Here is a 17,276-nt window from a genome sequence, read left to right on the forward strand (position 1 = left end):
CCATCCTTTGAGCTAGGAAGCTGAAATTTCGGCACAGTAGTGAGCAAGTCCTTTGTCAAATACGGTATTTTTTGTTTTTTGAATAATCAATTAATTGAGGAGTTATTTAATTATTAGCGTTTAATTAAGTACTTATTTAATTAATTAAATTTCATTTCTCTTCTGACCATTATTAACTCAGGCACCTTTTGAGTTAGGAAGCTGATATTTGGACATGCCAATGACCAGGTGATTTGGCTGCAAAGGATATTTTTGATTTATTAATTAATCAATTAATCGATTAATTATTTAATTATTCGATTAATGACAAAAAAATTTTTTTTTTTAAAGTTACAGATTCTGATGAAATAGTGGTAGTTTATGTGTTCTCTGACCAAATTGATTAATAATTTAATTTTTTTATGATTATTATTTATTTATTTTCATTATTAATCATTTATTTATTTTCTTTCTCATTTGGCCAATATCTCAGGCACCTTTTGAGCTGGGAAGCTAATATTTGGACATGAGTGACCAAGTGATGTGGCTATCAAGGATATTTTTGATTTATTGATTAATCATTTCATCTATTAAGTATTTATTGATTAATCGATTAATTATTTATTGAGTAATCAATTAATTATTTAATTTTTTATAAATGACTTATTTAATTAAATTTCTAAAAGATACATCTTCGGATGAAGCACTACTGGTTTAGTTATGCGATTAGCCAATTGATTATGAAAATATTTTGTGATAATCTTTTATTGATTTTAATTATACAATTAATCAATCAATTAGTGTACACCTCTCCCTCCCAATGCAGCCTCAATGAGCTGCACTGCGGTATTGCCGGGCGCCGGAGGCGCCCCGGCAATGCCGCGCTGCAGCATATTTAATTATTTGGCATGGGGCGGTGTACTTTGAATGTATGTGTACTTGTTTTCTTTCTTGGTTGTCCGGGCGATATCTCAGCCATCCTTTGAGCTCGGAAGCTGAAATTTCGGCACAGTAGTGAGCAAGTCCTTTGTCAAATACGGTATTTTTTGTTTTTTGAATAATCAATTAATTGATGAGTTATTTAATTATTAGCGTTTAATTAAGTACTTATTTAATTAATTAAATTTCATTTCTCTTCTGACCATTATTAACTCAGGCACCTTTTGAGTTAGGAAGCTGATATTTGGACATGCCAATGACCAGGTGATTTGGCTGCAAAGGATATTTTTGATTTATTAATTAATAAATTAATCGATTAATTATTTAATTATTCGATTAATGACCAAAAAAATTTTTTTTTTTAAGTTACAGATTCTGATGAAATAGTGGTAGTTTATGTGTTCTCTGACCAAATTGATTAATAATTTAATATTTTTATGATTATTATTTATTTATTTTCATTATTAATCATTTATTTATTTTCTTTCTCATTTGGCCAATATCTCAGGCACCTTTTGAGCTGGGAAGCTAATATTTGGACATGAGTGACCAAGTGATGTGGCTATCAAGGATATTTTTTATTTATTGATTAATCATTTCATCTATTAAGTATTTATTGATTAATCGATTATTTATTGAGTAATCAATTAATTATTTAATTTTTTATAAATGACTTATTTAATTAGATTTCTAAAAGATACATCTTCGGATGAAGCACTAGTGGTTTAGTTATGCGATTAGCTAATTGATTATGAAAATATTTTGTGATAATATTTTATTGATTTTAATTATACAATTAATCAATCAATTAGCGTACACCTCTCCCTCCCAATGCAGCCTCTATGAGGTGCACTGCGGTATTGCCGGGTGCCGTAGGTGCCCCGGCAATGCCGCACTGCAGCATATTTAATTATTTGGCATGGGGGCGGTGTACTTTGAATGTATGTGTATTTGTTTTCTTTCTTTCTTGTTTGTTTGTTTTCTTTCTTGTTTGTTTGTTTTCTTTCTTGTTTGTTTGTCCGGGCGATATCTCAGCCATCCTTTGAGCTAGGAAGCTGAAATTTCGGCACAAGAGTGAGCAAGTCCTTTGTCAAAAACGGTATTTTTTTTTTTGATTAATCAATAAAATGAGGAGTTATTTAATTATTAGCGATTAATTAAGTACTTATTTAATTAATCAAATTTCCTTTCTCTTCTGACCATTAACTCAGGCACCTTTTGAGTTAGCAAGCTCATATTTGGACATGCCAATGACCAGGTGATTTGGCTGCAAAGGATATTTTTGATTTATTAATTAATCAATTAATCGATTAATTATTTAATTATTCGATTAATGACAAAAAAATGTTTTTTTTTAAAGTTACAGATTCTGATGAAATGGTGGTGTTTTATGTGTTCTGTGACCGAATTGATTGATAATTTAATTTTTTAATGATTATTATTTCTTTATCTTCATTATTAATCATTTATTTATTTTCTTTCTCATTTGGCCAATATCTCAGGCACCTTTTGAGCTGGGAAGCTAATATTTGGACATGACAGTGACCAAGTGATGTGGCTATCAAGGATATTTTTGATTAATTGATTAATCATTTCATCGATTCATTATTTATTGATTAATCGATTAATTACTTATTGATTAATCAATTAATTATTTAGTTTTTTATTAGACTTATTTGATTAAATTTCTAAAAGATACATCTTCGGATGAAGCACAAGTGGTTTTGTTATGGTATTAGCCAATTGATTAAGAAAATATTTTGTGATAATCTTTTATTGATTTTAATTATACAATTAATCAATCAATTAGTGTACACCTCTCCCTCCCAATGCAGCCTCTATGAGCTGCACTGCGGTATTGCCGGGCGCCAGAGGCGCCCCGGCAATGCCGCGCTGCAGTATATTTAATTATTTGGCATGGGGCGGTGTACTTTGAATGTATTTGTACTTGTTGTACACCGCTCCTTTCCTATGCCATCTACAGTGGGGGGGGTGGGCGAGGGGGTGGGGGGGGGGGGAGGGGGTGGGGGAGGGGGAGGGAGAGGGGGGAAGGGTTGCCCCCCCAAAATAGGTATTTGCTTTTTTCTCAGAAACTACACATGCATTTCTGATGAAACTTGACCACAACCTTAATCACCCTTGTCGTATCAAAGTTTGTTCCTGGCATTTAAAAAAAATCCCTGTCTTCAAGCAAGCATTGAAATTGGTTTAATATACCTTTAGTCAGTACAGTATACTGTTTATTCTACCAGGTGAGTGCCAAGGGCATTGCCCCTATGTTGTTGATATGGTCAGTTTGTGATTAGATGTAAAAATAAAATTGAATCAGTCATGACTTGTACAGAAAGTTTCACATATTGACTGTTTCCCGCTCTGATGACTTTAGTCTTCCATCAACTGCACATTCCTCCTTGTCCGTTGGTGCAAGACTGGGCATTCCTTCAGAAAGAAAATCTCATGAATCACCTCGATTGCTGCCACACAATTTTCCTGGGGCCAATGCAGCGACTTCATCAATGCCCCAACATGTGGGGCAGAGTCCATGCCAGCTTTCAGAAGACAGATTGCCCAGGCAGCTTCAAAGCACACGGCAGAGGACATGGTCACAACCATCATGGTTTTGTCATGATAACGGTGAAGGAGATAAACGGCATTTGTCCACAAAGTTCCATCAAACTGCAGTAAAGCAAGAGAAAGATTCAACCAATGACATCACAAAATTCAAAAGTAAGAATTCCATAACCATTACCTGCACAGAACACAAAAACTCTAAAACTTTGTCGACTACCGATGGCAAAGAACACGAGGAGGATGAAGGTCTGGAACGCAAAGCGAAGATCAATGTCATCTTGCCTGATGACAGATGTGAAGCAAATCCAAGCAAGCACAACAAAATACCAATTACAGCAGTCACAGCAGTGACGCCTGAAGCTGGACAGGAAATTGGCGAGATGGTTGCAAAAGCTAAAAATGATATGAATCAAGCAAGCACCAACATTGGGAATTTTGTTCACACTTTTAATCAGCCTTGTGATGAAACTGTATCACAAAGTGTGACCGATCTGTGCACTTCACCTTCTGAACTACCAGCCTCCCTGGACGTGACGGTTTTACCCAATAAGTCTCCATTAACATCGGCGCAAAGGGAAGGGTCCCAGTCGGAATTTGCACAATCTGCTGAGGCTCGAACTTTGGCCAGAAAGCCTGGTGGCAGTCACAATGTACGATTTCGAGATACACGACCGTGGTAGGTAAACTCTGGCAAATTTCGGTTGGAGATTTGTCATTTTTGGTGGCGTCGGGTTAAGGATTATTTTCTTTATTGGTATTTGTGATTAAGGATTGTGGCGGAGTTTATTAAAGTTCCCCCTGGAATTCTGATGGGGAAAATCGAGTCTTGCAGTCAAACTTTGAGATGTGCTTTGTGTCTTGTAACCGGGAAAAAGTACACTTCAGTTCTTCACAATGGGAAGAAGGAATGAGGAGATAAACTTTAATGACTTAATTTGGCCGAGCAAAGTGAGGTCGAGGCCGTTTGTTCCAGAAATGTGAAACACCCTGCAACCCATGCCTGCAGGAAACGGATGTTTTTTGGAACGCAGGTAACATGTTCCATCCGATCATCATGCAACTTTGTTTAAAAATATTATCCATGGGCAAGCACTCTATGTTGAAAATTATTTGTCAGTTGCTCAAGTGTTTGCAGAGAAGTGAAGGTGAAAAGGTGAGGGCAGGAAAAAAAGAAAAAGAGGTCCTCGGCCGATTTTCCACAACATTATCAAAGATTGTTGTGGATGCCTATTACTCGTACCTAGATTTCTTAGTGGATGGAATTATAGTAAAAAGACCAGGTTATCAAATATCTTGATTATCAGGACTTGGATTCCCCATTGTTTAAATCATTAGAAACAGGGAGGGTCCAGGAGAGGTATAAAACAAATGGACACTGCTAGGACTTCCAGGAAAGAAGTCGGTATTTCAAAAAAGTGGATCTGGGGTGAATTAACGTCTGGGGTAGAATGGTGATCTGGGGTAGAAAAGTTCAAGGTTTTGGATGGGGGAAGATAAGAGATGATGAACAGCTGTTTTATTGACCTGGAGGGAGGAGTGGGACTGAAGAGAGTGAGGGAGTTTGTTTCAGAGATGGGAGAAAAGAGGAATGAAAGAGTGAAGGTGAATAGGGAGTCTTGATTTTGGCAGTTTAACCATAAGAGGGTTGCAGGCGGATCTTGCGCGACCTGTAGGAATATTTGCGGGACAGAGCACAGAGAGAGCTGGGGGAGCAAGGCCGGAGAGGAGTCGATAGAAGACAGAAGGACCACCAACCTGCCTGCGGTGAGTAAGTAAAAGGCCCTTGGAGTTAGCTTCATCGCAGGAGATTCCAATGATTCTGAAAGCTTTGGTTTCAACAGCGTGAAGCCGAGCTGGGTGTGAGGGAGGAGCACCAGCCCAGAGGGGAGAGCAGTACTCCATTGAGCTGCGGATGAAAGCCTTGAATGTGGTGAGGAGCTCAGGTGTGCCAAGGAAGGACTTCGCACGACGGAGGATGCCCAGTCGGCGACTGGCTTTGGAGGCCAGCTTGGAAATGTGGTTTTCCCAGGAAAGATCATGGCAGATAGTGAGACCCAAAAGCTTGAGTGACAGAACTTCTTGGAGAGGATTATTCAGAAAGTAGATGGGAGGGTTGTCCAGTCAGTCTTTTCGGAGAGACATCGTAAGAGTGTGAGATTTGTCAGGATTGAAAGACATGTTCCACTTGTTTGCCCAGTCTGATTTTGTCCAGGTCTGCAGAGAGCTGAGGAGTCTGCAGACTGCCGAACTGAGGGATGAGGAATGGAGCGGCAGAGAGTGGAGTCATCAGCAAAGAGATAGAGAGGATTTTCCAGATAGTCAGAGAGATCATTGTTGAAGACCAGAATAAGCACAGGGCCCAGAACACTGCCATGGGGAACTCCAGCCTGAACAGGAAGACGAGATTAGAGAAACCCATTCAGGGCCACACGTTGACTACAAGAAAATAAAAATTGAAAAAACAAAAACAAAAACGTTTGCTGTCAACATGAAAATACTTTTCAAATGAATGAATGATCGTTTTTAAGGCCATTTTTCCCCGCTGGAGTGGGGGTTAGCCTTGCGGGCCCCATGACAATCATGGTTCCCTGTTTGAGGCAATGTTTTTATGGCTGGATGCCCTTCCTGATGCCAACCCTTGGTCACGCTCTTACGATGCGCAGGGATACGGTGTGCCTATTCTGAATCGGGGTACACACCGGGATCATTCATCCCAGCAAGCTGGTACTCAATTTGCCGACCACGGAAGGATGACAGGCTGAGTCAACCCCCCTGGCGTTAATTCAGCGATCGACCGGGATTCGAACCCAGGATCCTAGGATCCAAAGCCGGCACCCTAACCGCTAAGCCAATAAATGTCATGAGTTAACATTTTATGCGATATCTTGCTACATAATGAAAGGGAAAACCAAATACTACATTGGAGTCATCAGAAGGAACCTGAATAAGCAAAAACCAAAGATTGTGTCATCAGGAGGAACCTGGATAAGATTCGAGTTTCAGCCGCTACTCCTCAACCCTCAAATCCATCCAGGTGTGGCACTAGCCAAGTGAACCTTCCAGAAAAATCTCTGCAATAATTCACTTCTCCTTGGACAGATAGATGAAGAAAGAGAAAAATAAAGAACAAGCAAGAATTAGAATGAATAAGGAGAAATGTGAAAAAGTAGAAATAAATTTGAAAGAAACAAAGATCCATAACTCCTATCCATTGCTCCTGGCTCGAACTCCTGGCCCTAGCTCCGAGCCCTAGAAAGATTTTTTTTTTTTTTTTTGTATACAGAATCGAGGCTCGTGAAAGAGCTAACATTTATCAAACAAACAAATCAAACAAACAAGCAAACAAAGTATATAAAAGGGGGAGCGGTCGACAACATGGGGAGAGAAGGGGAGGAAGCACACAAACACAACATTTGAGAGCAGGGACATCGGGAGATGTTTTTGGAGGGAGAGGGCCTGGGGGGAGGCAGGATAGGTATAAATTGAAGATGTTGGGAAGAACACGGATAGATTTCAGCATTTCTTCCTCAGGCAAAAACACAGCAACAGTTACAAGCTACAGATGTCCATCAGCGGGGAAGCAAAATCCACACAGCAACAGGATATGGTACAATCGTAATGAATCAGAAAACCAATTACTACTTTGGAGTCATCAGAAGGAACCCGAATAAGCAAAGAACAAAGATGGAGTCATCATAACCAATTATGCCACATAGGCAAAGTTTCAGTATCGTTGTGCACAATAACTGAAGGAAACTGAGCAAAACCGTTTTATTCAGAAGTTTAAAATAATTTTAAACTGATAACTTGCCAGAAGACGAGTAAAGACATTTCATTTCTCAACTATGTTGAGATGCAAGCCAGATGTAAGCTTTCTGTATAGATAGGATAGTCTTATCTGTTGTAATGAGGGTCGGTCCAAAGGTTAAAGCAAACTTTTGTGACCAGTCTGACAAAGTATCCCCCCTGCCTCCTCCTCCTTCCCCCTCAACCATCCTATTCCTCATACTAACACTTCATATGTACTTTTCATTCACCAGCTGTGAACAGTACATTCAGAAAGTATTCAAACGCCTTGACTTTTTCCACATTTTGTTTTGTTACAGCCTGAATTTGAAATACGGATTACATTGAGATTTTGTGGCACTGATCCACACATAATACCCCATAATGCCAAAGTGGATTTAAAAATATACAAGTCAGGAGACGACGATGGTTCACGAGCGAGCGGTATTCAATGACAAAGGACGGACTATAACCGAAACAGGCCCGGACAGGCCAGGCCCGGAAATGTCAAAACGAAGGTTACTGACCTTGAAATGAGATAGAAAATAATGTATAATCAGTTATTAGGTTAGTTAGCTACACAATACCGAAAATTCGGTGAAAAATGAAATGAAAAAATAAATAGAAAAATGGGGAAAAAATAAAAAATGAAAAATCGAGCTCAGTGGGGCTAGACACATGACATTGGCCTAACCAAATATCGAAACCCCTGTCAGATTCCACCAAACCCCTCGGAGATGTAGCTTGAACTCGATTAACCCCTAAAAAGACATCTTTTTCGGGCGTGGCTCCACCACAATGGGTGCAATACGCCAACTCTAGGCAGGACACAACTAGATCATGATATCAACCTCTCACCCAAGTTTCATCAAGACCGAATGATATCATCGGGTAGTTGTGCTGTGGACAGAGAGACACACACACACACACAGACAGACGCACACACACACAGACGCACACACATGACGAATATAGTGGTCACTTGATAACTTGTGAACCAATATATTACAAAATAATAAAAAAATGAAAGAAATATCAAATTACATAAGCATTAAACCTCCTGAGTCAATACTTCGTAGATGCACCTTTGGCAGCAATTATAACTTGGTCTTCTTGGGTACATCTGTATCAGCTTTGCACATCTGGATTTGGGGAGTTTCTCCAGTTCTTCCATGCAGATTTGCTCAAGTTCTGTAAAGTTGGATGGGGAGCGTCGGTGAACAGCAATCAAGTCTTTCTACAGATTCTCAATGGGATTCAAGTCTGGGTTTTCGCTGGGCCACTCACGGACTTTCACGTTCTTGTTCTGAAGCCATTCCAATGTTCTTTTGGCTGTATGCTTGGGGTCATTGTCCTGTTGGAACATAAATCTTCACCACAGTCTAAGGTCTTTTGCACTCTGAAGCAGGTTCTCCAAGGATTTGCCTTCATTTGGCTCCATGCATTTTTTTTCCTCTTTCCTTACAAGTCTCCCAGTCTCTGCCGATGAAAAGCATCCCCATAGCATGATGCTGCCACCACCATGCTACACGGTAGGGATGGTGTTAGATGGGTGATGAGCTGTTATCAGTTTCCACCAGACGTAGCGCTTTGCATTCAGGCCAAGGAGTTCAATTTTCAACTCATCAGACAACATTAGCTTTTGCCTCATGCTCTTGAGTCTTTCATGTGCCTTTTTTTTTTTTTTCAAACTCTAGGCATGCTCTCGTGTGCCTTTTTCTCAGGAGTGGCTTCCGTTTGGCCACTCTCCCATGAAGCCTAGATTTGTGATGGGCTGCAGAGACTGTTGTCCTTCTGGCAGGTTCTCCTATCTCAACCAAAGAATTCTGTAGTTCTGTCAGAGTGGTCATTGGGTTCTTGGTCCAGGACCAAAGTCCTTGCCCAGTTTAGTCAAATGGTGAGCTCAAGGAAGAGTCTGGGTAGTGCCATATTCTTTCCATTTCCTAATGATGGAGCTCACTGTGCTCTTGGGAACTTTCAACACTCTAGAAATTGTTCTATACCCTTTCCAAGATCTATGCATTCTCACAATTCTATCTTGGAGTTCTACGGGCAGTTTCTTGGACTACATGGTGGAGTTTCTGCTCCAGCATGTACCGTCATCTGTGGGACCTTATATAGAAAGGTGTATTTACTTCTAAATCATGTCCAATCAATTGAATTGGCCACAGGTGGACTCCAATAAAGTTGTAGAGATGTCTCAAGGATGAGCAAAATAAATTGGATGCACCTGAGCTCAATTTGGAGTGTCATAGCAAAGGGGTTGAATACTTATTGACTCAAGACATTTCAGCTTTCCATTTTTAATTATTTTGTAAAAAAAAAAAATTCCACATTGACATTATGGGGTATTATTTGTAGATCAGTGACAGAAAATCTCTCTTTAATCCATTTCAAATTCAAGCTGTAACAAACAACATGTGACAAAACATAAGGGGTGTGAATACTTTCTGAAGGCACTGTATTCTAATCAGATCTTAATATTTTTGGAGGATAGGAGCATCATGTGATTCGATTCAGTTCCAAGGTTTTGAGCTGACAGCAAGAAACAAGGTTTCTGGTGTATCAAGTGTGTTTACATGGAAATCTCCAACTGATTAATCCGTAGTCTCTTGTTAAATTTGCAACTGCAAGGAAAGATTTGTACAAGTTTAATATAATAAACCACCAATGAAAAGTGCATTGGTGGTGATGCTGATTTTTTACGGCATAGACCATAGGGCATATAAGCCCACCTTATAAAACGGTGTTTGTCTTTCCATATGTATGTATGTATGTATCCGTCACAAACGTACACCAATCGGAGCTGAGGGTCTGGTCACATGACATGGGTGATGTGATGTAATTACGGCGTACAACTGCTGACTCCACACACCGTCATTTTGATTTATATGCCATTCAGGCCAAACATATCGTCGAACCTGTCATATCACAATCACCATGCTCTACCTTTATGTTTTTCATTCAGTGTAAAACACAAACAAACCGATTGTTAAAATGACCATCAAATATCAAAAGCATAGAAGTTACAGGCCTTCCAATGACACAGTTCGTATAGGCCTTAGGTTTCATGCCTTCATGCTTCACCTTCAGGCTGCTTCGGACAAATTAGTCCAGGTTTCTTAATGCAGTAGTATCGTCTTCGTAATAATAATAATAATAACGTTAATAATAATATAGTAAATATAATCGTAACACTGCAATCCCCATGTCGTGACTACAAAGTTACTGGATTGAAGCGGTGTATGGTTCATTCATTGTTGACTCAAAACATATAGATTTTAGAATAACCCATTGTCTCAATGCAATCTCTTCACATCCATGGTGACAGACAGCTTAGAGACTTGCAGTACTTCAAAAAATTTTAATATTTAATTTACCTTGCAGTACTTACATTTGCTAACTGGTATCTCCACTCAGAACATACTATCCTCTTTATCATCAGACTAAAATACGCAATTTGGTGCCTGTAGATCTGTGTCTGATGATTTTTGACCACGATACATTCGATCGTTACTTATCCAATTTCAACCAAACTTGACAGGAGGACTTGACAGGAGGACAGGACTTCAACCAAACACCGGATATAGAGGTCACACAATCTAGGTTAAAGCGAATTCATTTGCCCCATCCCCAAGGGGTTTTTCTCCACCAAGGAGGTTTTCCCCACAAACTGGGATGTGTGTTGAGGTGTATATCCATGTTAAGATAGCTTTATTGTGACGTTTTTTCCAAGGACGCTTCTAAAAACAAAACTAGTAACTAGATGGTATTGTTGCGAATATGGAATTTGGCCTCCATATCCGCTTGTAAATATTCCCCTATTTTCTCCAATACTCCCCAACTTTCCCCAATCCCCCATTCCCTAGTCCCATTGCATGTAAATAACAATCAGTAGAGCCGACCTTCCCCTTATTCCCCCATTAAATGTCGTGCCCAGGTCCACCGCACCACACGTAGACAACTTTCGGACATCTTCCTAGTTATTCTTAATCTATGTCAGTTAAGGCCTCGTTTCCATTAATTATGACTCTTCGTTGCACCAGAAGGTGATTATATGGCACCAGTAGTGAGTTTAGGACCTTCCCATACCTCCTCCCATCTTCTTCCCCAAACAACAACAACAACAACAACTACAGCTACAACAACAACAACAACAACTACAGCAACAACAACAACAACTACAGCTACAACAACAACAACAACAACTACAGCTACAACAACAACTACAACAACGGCGCGCGCGGGGAGTGTGCGTCCTCCCTCCGGCTCGGTTAGCCGCCATTATCCATGCGCCCCACGGGGTTACCACGAAGGGGCTGGCTGTCAGCTCCTCGTCAAGGGCGGAGCCTGGTAAACCCCCCCCCGCACCCAATAAGAAGGGCGGACCGATTCCATCTGGGCGGAGCTAACGAGCCGAGGGCGTGTCACTCCCCGCCGGATATACGGAGCCGCTTGCCGGACGTGACGAGAGATGCGCCCCCAGCTTGAGACGACAAGACGCCACCTCGAGCGCTGAGAGACCTCCTGCATCTTTTGGGCCGCGCCATCCTGTCCCTGAGCACAAGGTGCACCTTGTGCTGGCCATCGAATACCCGCTTTCCTTGTCATCAATCCCCGTGTGAGTCAGTTTTTGTCCTGTTTCTCTGTGGTCTGTCGGGAATAATATAAGGTTGTGTCTAAGTGCCTGTCTTCCTATGATGTACCTCTCGTCCCTGTAATCTGACCTTCCGCACGAATATAACCTCCTCCGGAGGTCTTGAGAACTGAACCCCTGGTGTCGTATTGTGTCATTATAACCCAGCCGGGTGTCTTCTCTTTCCTATTGAGCCAGCGTAGCGCGGCTTCGTCGACGTTCGAGTACAATCGGGTAATTTGTGCGGACACGACGGCCATTCCGCTCGGCCCACCTTAACATCAAAGTCGTGTCTGTAACAATTGGTGTCGAGGAGTGAGATTGGACCCGGAGCGCGTTTACGCGCTCGAAATTATAACAGCGAAATTTGATTGTGTTTTACAAAAAAAAAAAAAAAAAAAACCCGAATTTTGAAAGTCGCGCTATGGCGGATCAAGACAGCTGGGGTCCGGTAGGGGAGAGTGAAGCAGGGTCGATCCAGGACCAAAATGAGGGACAGGAGGAGAGCGAAGCAGTGAGGGCGGCAGGTTCGCAAAATAGCGTTGTCATGCACGAGGTGGCCACGGCGTCCACGCCCGCGACCGTAGTGGCGCCACCGGTGGATTTGAACTTGTTTTTCATACAAATGAAGGCCCTTATGGCCCAGAATAGGGAGGAAATGAGGGCTCAGAGTGAGCAAATGAGGGCTCAGAGTGAGCGATTGGAGGGCCAATTGGGGGTAATGGGAAACCAAATGGGGGTAATGGGAAACGAAATGGGGGTAATGAGGGACGAAGCGAGGGGTACCAGTGAGGGATTAGACAATAATTTTAAGGGATTAGACAATAATTTTAAGGGATTAGACAATAATTTTAAGGGATTAGACATGAAATTTGGGAAATTAGACGATAGATTAGGGGAAATACAGGAGGGGTTAACGTGGGTAGAAAACAGAATGGCCGCTCAAGAGAATCAAATGGAAGGGATGCAAAAAGGGTTAGAGGGGTTAGAAAACACCATGGAAGGCAAATTGAGGGACATGAGGGACCAAGCGGAAAGGGAAGTTAACCAAATGGGGCAGCAGATAGAGGGGGTCAGAATGGGGGTAGAAACCAAACTGGATGCTCACAGGGAGGAAATGGAGCAGATGAGGGTGGCATCTGGGCAGGAGATGCAAGTGATGGGAGAGGAGATCAGAAGAGGTGTGAGTGAGGAGGTCGGAGGAGTGCGCGAGGAGGTGAGGCACTGTAAGGAGCACATGGAGAAGGAGGTGAGAAAGGGGACTGTAAAGTTACAAGGGGGCATAGAGGACCTGACGCAGGAGGTGGAGCAGCTGACGGTGGGACAGACGGAGTTAGTGGAGCAGGTTCAAAGGAACACTGCGGTATTAGGAGGGTTGAAAGCGACACAAAACGACATAAAAAACGACTTGATAGCGACAAAGAGGGAATGTCAGATGGTACGTGAGGGACTGACAACGAGGTTGGACGAGGTGATAGAGGTAATGGAGACGAAGGACCGGCAGGTGAGGACGCACCTGGAAACGGTCAAGGTAGCCTTAGAGGATGAGCTTGAGGAGACGTACCGGGGAATAAAAGAGGTGAAGCACAAATTAGAAGAAGTGGAAGAAGGGATGAGCGAAATTAAAAAGCGACGGAGAGAGGATAAGAAAGAAATAAAAGAGGAGATAAAAGAATTGGTCCAAAGTCTGTGTTTGGATCGTGATGATGTGCTCATTAACCGGATGAGGGATTCGCAGGTGATGGAGGAGAAGCGAAGAGGAAGAGGACCCGGTGTAAGTGGTGACCAATATGGTCGTGCGTATGATGCGCCAGGTGATTTAAGAGGCTTGGGGGTCGAGATGGACCCGGGTGTTCATGAAAGGCCGTTGGTGAGGTGTGCGACAGGTCTGGTGTGCGAAAAAGGAGGTGTGCAAGAAAGTCCGACTCTGGGGTGTGTGAGGAAAAAGTGCGTGCCAAGGAGTGAGTGTGCTGGCGAGAGTGAGTCGGTCGTAGCGCGTGTGCGAGGGAGCACATGGAAGCGTGGTGTGGTGAGTGTTACAGAGGGTGTGACGGGAGAGTGTGCGCAGGAGTGTGCGCGAGGAAGGTGTGTGACGGACAGGTGCATGAGGAAAGAGTGCGCTGTCAGAAGTAAGGAAGAGTGTCCACCTGTGGTGAGTGTTACAGAGGGTGTAACGGGAGAGTGTGCGCGAGAAAGGTGTGTGACGGACAGGTGCATGGGGAAAGACTGCGCTGTCAAGAGTAAGGGTGAGTGCGCTGTCAAGAATGGAGGTGAAAGTAGTGAGAGTGACAAGGAGCGTGAGTTAGTTGTGACAGGTGAGCGAGGATGTACACCTGGGATGGAAGGATGCACACCTGGAATGGTAGAGCGTGAGTGGGAATGCACGCTGGAGTTGGTGGTGAGGCACGTGGTTGGGTGTGCGAATGAGGGCACACCTGTGATTGTCACAGAGGAGGTGACCAAGGAGGGGGCGCGAAGAGGTGTTTTGGTGAGGTGTGCTACCAACGAATGTGTGCCAAAGTGTTCGGTGGTCAGGTGTGTGACCAAGGCTGTGAGTGGAATGGGTGTACCGAGGTGTGTAAGGAACGGTACGAGGAGCATGGAAACGGCTGGATGTGTGAGCAAGGAACGGGCTGCGGGGTGTAAGCATCCAGGTGAAGCATCGACGTTAGACGGGGTAGAGTTTAGAACGACTTATAGCCGAATCGGGCCCTCGGTGCGTGCTGGGCCTCGCTTTGAACGGCCGCGTCCAGGCTCCACTAGGCGGAGCTGGCAGCCCGATAGGAAGGGTCGTTATGGCGACCACGTTTTGTTGAGACGTGCCGGCAGGTCGAGATCGGGACATTGGATGGCTCCACGCCGAGGTGATGCGTGGGATCTCGGCCCGGGTAAGCCCCCGTCCCTGCACCGAGTGCCGGATGCATCCAGCCGCTGGCACAAAACAACCAGCATCCATTGTTTGGCTTTACGAAGCCGGGCTTTGGACAGGAATTGGCGCACCGAGAGGTATTAGTGAGTCGACTGGGTGATGAGGTTAGTGTTTTGGACCCAAAATTAGAGAAAAGCAAAATTTGATGATTGGCAAGGGATTGGCAGTAGTGATTGGCAGATGATGGGCAGTGATTGGCAAATTTTTGATTTATTGAAATTTGATGTGCAAAATTGGTAGTGAGAGACCCCCGATGTGGTGGGATGGCAAATCCACCATCCTGCCCATATGGGGGCAAAGGAGCAATAGTTTATGGGGTGTATGGCAGTGAAAACTAGCCCGGGTGGGTTAGGTTATATTGTAGGGATCTAGAAGAGATTGACATTAGGTGACGTTAAGTTTAGTTAGTGACTGATACCTGTAGTGGGGACGCAGGTAGATTAGTGTGGATGATAATGACGTGGGAGCGCAATAGTTTAAAGGGACGACTGGGAAGCGCAAGTTTCAGAAGGGAGTAGTTAGCTGAGATGATGCCGTGTGTGTGAGGATGGAACAGGTGTGATTGCACAGGTGTGCAATTGGACAGGTGTGTGGAGCAGTGTATGAGTAGTGAGTGTGTGGATCAGCGCGAATGCGCTTGGGGAGAGAGGGGTGCAGGTGGCACCAGGTGTGAGAGCACAGGTGTGCAGGTACAGGTGTGTGGAGAGAGTTGGAGTGAGTGGTACGGAGTGGTGTGCATGGTGCGAAGGTGTGGATGGGGGAAGAGTGGACCCCTTTCACGAGTACCCGGGGCGGGTAGTGTAAGTGTTAGGTAGAGGGTGCAGGTAAATTGTGGTTGGATATTGGCATTTGTGGTGCGGTTGCAGAATGGTGTTGTGAATGGGTGCATTAGTGTTGTGGAAATGGCTGGGCGTGTAGCCTGTTAGTGTGTGTAGTTGGTTGGGCACTCCACCACTGTGAGGATGTCGGCCAGGTGAGGCCGCAGGTGGGCTCTGGGAGCCGGTAGAGTTGTGGATGGGGCCCGAGGATCCGTAGGATGGACCCGGGTAGCCCAGTGCCAGAGAGGGCACCGAGTGGGGAGAGTGCCAGAGGGCCTTCCCCAGGTAGTTAGGTTAGGGCAAGGAGCAGGTAAGCTCGGAGGCAACTGCAGTGGTGGAGGTGTGCAGGTGGGTAGACCCACTGGGAGAGGTACACGCCGCAGCCCTGAAATTGTGCGAGGGCACCGAGAGATGAATCGGGGGAGTGAGACCCCAAATTGAAGAGCACCACAGTTTGGCCAATGGGAATTGGTTTTTAGAACCCATAGTGTAAGAGGGCCAATGGTTTGGCCGGAGAGAGACCCCGGGTAGTGTAAAGTTGTTAAAGTCATTTAGGAGATAGTTAGGATTGATGAACCCGTCGCACCATACGCAGCCACTTACCTGTGGTGATGATGATGACTCCACACCTGTGTTTTCTTTGTTTTGTTGCAGGAGATGAATCGCTGTGTGGATTTGTGAGACGCATCACGACGTGGATGAGACATTGGGGTGATTCCATCTCTCCCTCCCTAGGAGGGACTGATGATGAATTGGTAATGGCAAATTATGATGTTGAGTTGGAGATGGCAAATTTTGATGAGAGTTGAAAATGGCAAATTTGATTGGTTAGGAGGGAGAGAAGACGAATTTGGTTTATGGGAGGAACGGGGAAGACAGTAGGGATGTTTGTTGATTTGTAAAGTAGATGTTTATGGGTAGTGTTGTGTTTTGTGGATACAGTAAGGGGTAAGGGAGGGGCCATGTAGGTTACCTGGTGGGGGGGGGGGGCGTACGATAGGAACGTACCTGTCTCACCTGGTTCCCATGTGCCCCCAGTGTGCATTACCTTATATTGCGTGCACTTTTGCGCCCTTACCACCTTACTCACTTGTTTCTTCTTTTGTCTCCCACCTCCGAGGATCTGGCTTTGGGGTAGAGAGAGAGGAGAGAGAGGTGCTGGCAACGCAGTTGTGGGCCTGCACTTTCGCTGTTGGCTGCCTGGATCGATACACCATATGGACCGCAATGTTTGTGGCCACCCACAATGGACCGCAGCTCTTTTGCGGCCAAGCACCACCCGTGGAAGGACCTATGGGTCAACGTGGCACCTATGCCATAAAGGTGAACCACTGTTAATTAACACCACTGAAGGCCACACGAAGAGCAAGAGACACCTGCAGGGTTAGGGGTTGTCGCATTTATTTTTAATCATTGAACAATGGTGACTGCACCGATTGGTGGTGGGGTGGTGCTTTTGATGCTGGGAAAGGGTGCTCTGCACGTTATTAAAGGCCGTCGGCCACAGAGCACTCGTGGGTTGGTGTATCGATGCTGGCAAGCGCGCTCTCTCTATGCATAACATCTGCATGTGTTCCTCCAAAAACAGGTCCTGGATCGTAGTGTAAATAGCAGCATA

The 17,276-nt window shown here is 44.0% G+C and overlaps 1 protein-coding gene across 12 annotated transcripts in view; it reads left to right on the forward strand.

Moving 5' to 3' along the window:
• ATAT1 (alpha tubulin acetyltransferase 1) overlaps positions 1-17,276 on the forward strand; it is a 95,617-nt gene that overhangs the window by 40,959 nt on the left and 37,382 nt on the right. For 5 of the 12 annotated variants that reach the window (XM_078774844.1, XM_068109717.2, XM_078774848.1 and 2 more), the window contains exon 9: positions 3,305-4,312. The exons of 1 other annotated variant lie outside the window; for it this stretch is intronic. In XM_078774844.1, the coding sequence (XP_078630970.1) occupies positions 3,305-4,169 (865 nt within the window). In that variant the 3' untranslated portion in view covers positions 4,170-4,312. Of the gene's footprint in view, positions 1-3,287; positions 4,313-17,276 lie in introns of those variants that run through there. 6 more of the 12 variants (XM_068109719.2, XM_078774849.1, XM_078774847.1 and 3 more) reach the window with 2 other exon arrangements.

This window comes from Myxine glutinosa, chromosome 3, assembly GCF_964187855.1.
Source record: "Myxine glutinosa chromosome 3, kmMyxGlut1.1, whole genome shotgun sequence".
Classification (NCBI taxonomy): domain Eukaryota; kingdom Metazoa; phylum Chordata; class Myxini; order Myxiniformes; family Myxinidae; genus Myxine; species Myxine glutinosa.